The sequence below is a fragment of the Arachis duranensis genome, chromosome 1, assembly GCF_000817695.3.
Source record: "Arachis duranensis cultivar V14167 chromosome 1, aradu.V14167.gnm2.J7QH, whole genome shotgun sequence".
Taxonomy (NCBI): Eukaryota; Viridiplantae; Streptophyta; class Magnoliopsida; order Fabales; family Fabaceae; genus Arachis; species Arachis duranensis.
In genome coordinates this window covers 104,025,921-104,034,332 of record NC_029772.3, presented here as the reverse complement: position 1 = coordinate 104,034,332, position 8,412 = coordinate 104,025,921, and the positions used below count along the sequence as shown (strand labels likewise).

Genomic DNA, 8,412 nt, shown 5'->3' with positions numbered 1-8,412 from the left:
ATATTATTTAATAAAAATATTACTAAAATATAAAAAAGACATAACTTTAATTTTAACAATACTTCATTGATATGCATATATAGGCATAATGAATAAGAAGTTAAAGATTTGTTGGAGGATCATAGTCTATATTATGGGTGGCAAACAGGCCTAAATTTATTAGATCGGTCTGCATAATCTGTTAAAAAGGCGGGTTGAACTGAAAAATTGAGACCGTCATATATCAAAAGTCTACCTTACCCACACCGCTTAAACCGTGGATTTTGGCAGACTTTGACAGGGTGGACTTTTCCATCGGACTTAGGATTTTTTTGGAGATATTCTAATTTAGTATTTTGAATTATGTTTTACGTTTGATCGATAATGTTCTAAACTTGTAGATGTTTAATTATATATTTTGGACAAGATTTATTTTATTTTGGACAATGTTGGTTTTATTATTTTGTTTCAAAAAATTTGATTTATGATTATGTTTATTACATATTTATAATTATAAAGACTTTAATGCTTATTAATTTAAAAATTATAATTTTTTATGTATTTAGAAATTATAAATTTATTAAAATGATTGTGAAATTATATATATTATTTAATATTTTTTTAGTAATTTATATTATTTAATATTTAATAATAATAAAAAAATTAACGGCAGACTTAACCCACCAGCCCGCTGTTAGACAAGACAGAATAAAATTTCAGGATCGTCTCATTAGGCGGGATGGGCTTTCCGCTTGCCACCCCTAGTCCATGCTAACCTCTCTTAGTTTGTTATTGGTGGGGTGACTGAGTGGTTGATTTTTTTATATAGATAATATTTTTGGTATTCAATTTATCTAACATTTTAATTAAAAAAAAAAAAGTTAAGCACATGTCATGCATCTTACAAGTTACAGTCCCCCACTCCATAAGTTCCCTCTATAAATTGAACATGCAAGTTATGAAACACATACACAAGAAGAGAAAATAATATACATACAGCTAAGAATATGGAGTACCCTGGCAGAGCAACAAGAGATGTTTCTCTTCATGAACTCAGCAAAAGGCTTGCTGAGTTTTCTCAAGTGAGAGGATGGGATCAATATCACAGTCCAAGAAATCTCCTTTTGGCTCTTGTAAGTAACCACCAATATAGTTAGTTATTAATAGATGTTCAAAAAACATCACTCTTAATTTTCGACAGGTCGGAGAGGTGGGAGAACTGTCAGAGATATTCCAATGGAAAGGAGAAGTAGGAAAGGGATTACCAAATTGGAGTTCAGCTGATAAGGAGCACTTAGAAGAAGAGCTTTCAGATGTTCTGCTCTACCTTGTTCGACTTGCTGATGTTTGTGGCCTTGATCTTGGTCAAGCAGCTCTTGCAAAAATAATCAAGAATGCTCAAAAATACCCTCTTGTTACTAATCATAATGATCATCACCACAACCCTGAACCCAAATTAGAAAAGTTAAATTCTGAGTAATGTGATCTTTTGTAGTTCAAAATAATAATGAGGAAACGTAGACATCTATCAAATTGAACATGAACATCTATCATAGAAATACATACCTCTCTCACCACTATTGTTGTCTTGTAACATGTTTAGTTGTTTAATTAGTTTGAGTCTACTATCCGCCGTCTAACACCAAATTAATAATCATGATGTGTGGTTTGGTTAATAGTACACATAGTCACTTGACAATGTGTTCTAATATACTTTTATTAGCTAGTGGTTCCTTGTGGAACAGAGCATCTATTTTTGTGGTCAAGTATTTACTTTTCTAAAAAACTTTCACTGTGAGGAAACTAGTGTTATTATTATTGGTGCTAGATACCCTTAGTTTAACAACTGATAAAAAAGAAGAAACAAAACATAAAAAAATGTAACTGAATTATCTTGACTGATAAAAATATTTTTGAATATTATTATCAATAAAAATATTCTAAATAATTTTAAAATATGTTAAAAATATTCAATCATGATTAAAGATTTGTTTCATTAATAAAAGAGTATGACATGATTTGCTTATTAATGTTAGAGTCTCACTTACCATATAAAAAGTTCCATTAACCACATCATTTTTTTCTATTAACATAAAATGTCTCAATTCATGGACATTCATTTTTTTACGTTTTTTTTATAATAAAATTTGAAAGCATTTTTTTTAGTAAAAAATACTTCGGATATATTTTTAGTAACGGTTCCGCTACGTTACCAACAGCATATCTGCCAACTTCTGTCAACTCTTATTTATAATTGTGTTTCATGAAAGTGTGTTTGTAGATGTGTCTAATAAAAATGTCTTTTTTATAACTGTGTTTAATAGAAGTGTCTTTATAGATATATTTTTTGGATATGTCCCTTTATATATGTATTTAAAATATATTAATTATTAGACACATCTATAAACATACTTTCATGAAACACAAATATAAATAAGAGTTGGCAGAAATTGACGGATAATATATTGAGTAATTTACTCAATATATATACCGCTGGAATTAGAATAAATCAGTCCAATTCAGCCTAACTATACCTAATTCTCAAATTGGGCTTTCAACTGATAACTTGGCCCAACAAGCAAAACGACAAGTCCAATTTATTTGATTAAAGTCTATACTGGTCAAACCAATTTAAAAATGGGTCATCATAATTCGGATCTGACTCGATTTAGAGAACAAGCTAAATATTTTCTTCACTACTTAGATTATCATTCCTAAGGTGATAACCTACTCAAATATATGAATAATTTTTTATTCTGTAAAAAAATAACCAGGAAGAGATCTTTTGAGGGACAATGGAAACCATGGCCCTAAGTATTTTATAAAATATTAGTAATATATCATTATAGATTATAAGTAGTTCATTTGGTAAAAATTCTTACTCCATATTCAGTACCATGAGTTCAATACTCCACTTTTTCATTTGTTTTTAACATCTTTTTATTTTAAATTTAGCATATTGGTTACTTTGTTGCAAGTCCATTTGTTTTTAACACCTTTTTATTTTAAATTTAGCATATTGGTTACTTTGTTGCAAGTTCTAAACTCAAGTTATGGTTTATTGATTTTATAAATGAAAATATACACTAAGTATTGGTGTTATTATTTTGATTTTTGAAGTTTAAATATTTTTTATTTATTTAATTTAATNTATTAAAATTGTTAATATTCATCATTCTAATTATAATTTGTTTATATATTTTATATATTCTAATTTTCTTTTACAACTATAATTATAAATGAAATCAAAGAATTATGTTTTTTAAGAGAAAAGTTATGATTCAAGGAAACAAAAGATATGTCACAACACTAACACTTAGATGATAGTTTTACTATTTAATAAAATCATAAAAAAAAGTAAGATACAAATTTTAAAAGTTGAAAGAATCGTGAGTTTGTTATTAATTTTAAACTAGATTTTAAGAATATTTTTAATTTTGACAATATTATCAAAATTAAAAATAAAATATTAAACAATCTTATATTAAATGGGATTCATATAAAAAGTATTTAGATAATTAGTCTTTATCTAATACAAATCATCCAAAATAATTTTAATATGATTGGTTTGATATTTTTTATAATCAAAATATTCACCTTCTAAAAATATAAAATATTATTTAATATTTTTCATCCTGCATATTTTTTCCCATCCCAATCTCTTGAAACTCTGCTATTGAAAATAATTGCCCACTACAATCTGAAGTTTTCCTCAAGAGATTATTATGTCATATATACTACCCTATAAATATCCTAATATTCATGTAGTTTTTTAATTTAATTCTACTTTAAGTTTCTTAAAATTCTTATTAACTTAAGTATCAAAATTCTTTACAAATATTTTTACCACCGTCCAGGCGAAACATCAACAAAATTTTTGTTCCGTCAAAAAAGTCTTAACCCTCTATCTAAATGTTTGAACCTCACATCCAAATTTTAAAACACCATCTGATTTTAGATAATATATCATAAAATTGACATTGTTACCAAAAACACTAAAAAATCACCCTTGATATGACAAATAATGTTCACAAAACCCAAAAATAATTATAACGATAAATTTTTAAATAGAGTTTCGGTTTGTAATGAATTAGATTTTAATTTGTCAAACCAAAAAATATCGTAAAAAATAAAAAAAATCTAAATTTTCTCTAAATTTTACTGTCTCTATAATCTCCTAAAAATTTATATTTTTATTCACGTAATAATTCATAATTAAATTCAAAATAGTAAGCATAAAAAATTTTCTTACGTTAAGAAAACCTAGAAAATAAATTCTTAGTAGTTATTAAACTATTATAAACCCGGTTATTTTCATACCAAATATATTTTATGCACACACAAAATTAGATACTTTATATTTTATAAAATCTTTATATTATACTACTGTAATAAATGTAGTTATTCGTTTATTACAGATTTAGTTATTTTACCATGATATAATTGATTATATTAGTGATTGATTATTTAGTTTGATTACATAATAAGTTTTTTAGTACTATTTTGTAGTATATAAACTATTTTTTTAATCTATACTCTATAGTAATATATAGTAGTACCAACTACCAAATATGTTCATAATTATCACGGCACACCACACACATGCGTTTAACTTTTTTGTTAGTGGGTTTCAAGACACTTGTGATTAACGGCGTGAAATGATAAAGGGAAAAAAAATCCAAATAACGTAATATAAGCATTCTATTAAATATAGATAAAAATAATAAGAATACAATTAGTTAAAGATGGTGAGTTGTTTATGATTTTACTAAAAATTTTTGCGTTTAAGTCTTTGATATAATAAAAAAGCTTTTTGTAGATTATCTATATCGAAGGATATTAAAAAATAATTAAAAACTAAATTACTCTCGTATCTTCTTTATATAATACAATATAATATAATAGATAGATAAGGATATTTTAGTTTACTTAATTATGATCAAAGAACAATTATTGTTCATTAACATTTTAACATATTTTAGTTTCGTTTTAAACATTTTATTTTAGTTTTAAAAAATTTTGAACAAGTTTAATGTTATCCCATCATTAAATTTAACACAAATAATTAATAATATATTAAAAAATCAATAATATTTAATTTCATTACATAAATAAAATTGATCCACCAAAATAAATTTTTTTCATTGATTCTAGAACGTTGATAATTGATTTTGATTGTTAGGATTTGAATTTTTTTTTATAGAAAGGAGATTAAAAAAAAGTATTACATGTCAATATTACTCATTTTATTAATTATTCACGTCAAATTTAATAATAAAAAAATATTAAATTCATTCAAAAGTTTTTGAAACAAAAGACCAAAATACTTTATCCGCATCCCTTTTTTTCACTAGTACGAAGACATAAAATGTCACAATTAGATGGACGCTCAAACATAATGAAATGAGTTGCAAAACATAAATGAATACATTTTTCTGAGCTAAAAAACAATTATTGTAATTAACCAAGTTATTAATAAAAAGTTTTAGGAATTTAATTTTTTTTATTTTTTTTATGTACATTTTTTAAATAGCTATTCAATTGTTGTCACAAAATTTCGAATAAAATAAATAAATTATTTGTTAAACATAAATGAATATATTTTTTCAATTTGTTACTGTTTAATTTTTTGGCCGAAGTATAGGGCATGTATCGTAACCCCCAAACTTGTCTTGTATATGAGGAAAACAAAGGCGAGCCTTAAGTTGCGCATATACCTCGGCCGTAGATTTTGTGTTGTATTAATATGCCCTAGCCCCCAAGCTCGTCTAGGTTTCGTTCGGAATGCAAATAGTCTTGTAATTAATGCACGTTTAGTTTTTGTGCCGAGTGATGATATAATTGATTGAAAATGTGGCGCGAGTTTCGGTGTGCCTCTGTCCGCCAGATGAAGAGAAGTGTCTGGATTCCGTTGGATGGCTGAGATTTTGAAACGGTTACCAAAACAAAAAACTATTTCATTTCTTTAGACTTTATTACTGTGAGAATGCTTCTATTTTTTGTTATTTGTTGGTAGTAGGATAGAAGAAAAATCCTTACTTCTTCCAGTGTCAGAGAATGAGCAAAAAAGGTTGGTATTGAAAAAAAAAATTCTAGTATCTTCTCTTTTGTTTTTGTTTCTTGTCATTTGAGAATAATGGAAAAAACTAAAGTCGTTTTTCAGGAAGATAATCCCTTTAGCTGGGTTGACGACAAAGTAAACGGTTGTGTTTCTCGGTTTAATGATGTCAAATCGGTTAAGCTTTTAGGTTCTAATGTGTGGGTTAGGGATGGTAATCAGATAGGAATAAAGTTGCTGCCTTGTGTGGAAGAAGATTGCGTATGTGAGAGGATTAGTGATTGGTCGTACTTTTACCTTTATAGCCGTTTGTTGATAGAATTAGGCGTTATGCTTCCCTTTACAGAGTTTGAATGTGGTATTTTGTATTGGTTGAATTGTGCTCCTTCTCAACTTCACCCCAACTCCTGGAGTTCGTTCGGGCGTTCGAGAGTCTAATGGAGGTGTTAGAGCATCCTCCATTACTTAGCCTTTTCTTTTCTCTCTTTCAGGCCAAGGGTGTTGGGCGTGGCTTGTGGGTAAATTTGAGTAGCCATCCTAATCACTTAGTTTTTACCTTGTACAAGTCGCCATTTAAAGATTTCAAAATTATGTTTGTGAAAGTTAGGAGCGTATAAGATAAGTTTCCGTTCTACGTTAATAAATTTTTGGAAGAGAGGTTTCCTCTCTCATGGTATGCCGACCTGTACAAGTTTTAGATGTTAACAATAGGTTTTCTGATGATGATGTTGTTATGGACTTTTTGTTTGAGATGTTGGATTTGAGGGACTTATTATCTATTGCCAAATTGTTGAAGTGGGACACTAGTAGACAGGCAGTTTTAGATTATATAGGTAATTCATATTGCTTATATCTTTTGTCATCTTTTGTTTTATGAATCTGATTGGCTTATTTTTGGGTCGTCTTTGCAGTTGAGAAAGCTCCAACTATTACCACTGCTGGGCTAAAATCCTTTTTTAGCCAAAGGAGGAAAAATAAAAATAAAGGCTCAACTACTAATGTCGACAACGATATCGGTGCTGGAGTGGTGCAATCCGAATTGAACCCGAAAGGCAAACGGAAAAGAGGGCAGGCTAAGGGTAAGGCTGTCGAGGTTGTTGAGATCAAGGGCGAAGACTCTGCCAATTTGCAGTTGGTGGAGTCTACCAATTTCCCCCGTTGTTGATTGTGTAGTTGTATTATAGCTCCACAATATTTCTGAGATAAGGTCGCCCACTCCCCTTTTGCATCATTGAGCTTCTTTTTCATAGCCTGTAATATAACTTGGTTAGCTGCCTCTGCTTCTCTATTTGTTTGTGGGTGTTCAACTGAGCTAAAATGATGTCGAATGTTGAAATTTTGCAAAAATAAAGCAAGTTTATGGTCTGTGAATTGTCTACCATTATCAAATATTATCTCTCTTGGTATACCATACCTACATATAATGTTCTTCCACAAGAAAGACTTTACTTTTTCGGCTATTATACGTGCCAGTGGTTGTGCTTCTATCCATTTTGAAAAGTAGTCTCTTGAAACCAAAAAAAATTTTACCTGGCCTAGCACTTTTGGGATTGGTCCTAGGATATCTAGCCCCCATCTATGGAATGACCAGCTTACCTCGATACTCTGCAATTTCTCAGCTGGTTTTGTTGTAATGGTAGCATGCTTCTGGCAGTTATTGCATGTCTTTATTTTAATTATGCAATCTCTTTTCATTGTCGGTCAATAGTATCCTGTCTAGAGAATTTTGGCTGCTAGAGCTCATCCTTCGATACGATTTTCACAAATATCTTCATGTGTTTCAGCCATAACTACTTCGGCCTCATCTTGGTTGAGGCACTTAAGTAGTGTTGTGAGAAACCACATCGGTATAAGTTGTTTACTATGCTTGTGTAGAAACTAGAAAAGGTGTTCTCTAGTCTATTATCTGTGTAATGCTTAATATGCACGTTAGTTCAATGTTGGGTTTTTCGAGTGTTAACTGTGATAGTGTTGGTGTGTGTGTGTGTGTGCTTGCTCTAGTGGCAGTTAATTTAGACAATATATCTGCTCTAGTGGTTTGTTCTCTATGCGCATGAATAATTTCAAATTTATCGAATTTTGAAATAAGATCCTTTGCAATAAGCCAATATTGCTCTAACAAAGTATCTTTTACCTGGAAGTCTCCTTTAATTTGTTGTACGATCAGTAGGGAGTCGCAATAGACTGTGAGTCGAGGTATTTAGAGATTATGGGAGAGCTTTAGTCCTGCTAGCAGAGCTTCATATTCTACTTGATTGTTACTTAATGTGAACGAAAACTGAAGTGACTGCTCAACTTTCACTCTATTTCTGTCCTTTAGTAATACTCCTGCTTCACTACATTCGCAGTTTAATGCTCTACCTACATGTAACCTC

General features: G+C 29.4%; 1 protein-coding gene across 1 annotated transcript; it reads left to right on the top strand.

Annotated features, from left to right (window-relative positions):
- The first annotated feature begins 954 nt into the window (after positions 1–954).
- On the top strand, positions 955–1,690 carry LOC107468380 (uncharacterized). The gene is made up of 2 exons (XM_016087667.3): positions 955–1,112; positions 1,181–1,690. Exons 1-2 carry the CDS (start codon positions 987–989, stop codon positions 1,457–1,459), a joined length of 405 nt encoding a protein of 134 aa, XP_015943153.1. The 5' UTR covers positions 955–986; the 3' UTR covers positions 1,460–1,690.
- Positions 1,691–8,412: the final 6,722 nt, after the last annotated feature.

What these genes read in the sequence shown, in the direction of transcription:
- LOC107468380 (XM_016087667.3), top strand. Translation starts at nt 987, where the DNA reads ATGGAGTACCCTGGCAGAGCAACAAGAGATGTTTCTCTTCATGAACTC. An exon ending in GAAATCTCCTTTTGGCTCTT is followed by an intron (nt 1,113 to 1,180) that starts GTAAGTAACCAC and finishes AATTTTCGACAG; the next exon opens with GTCGGAGAGGTGGGAGAACT.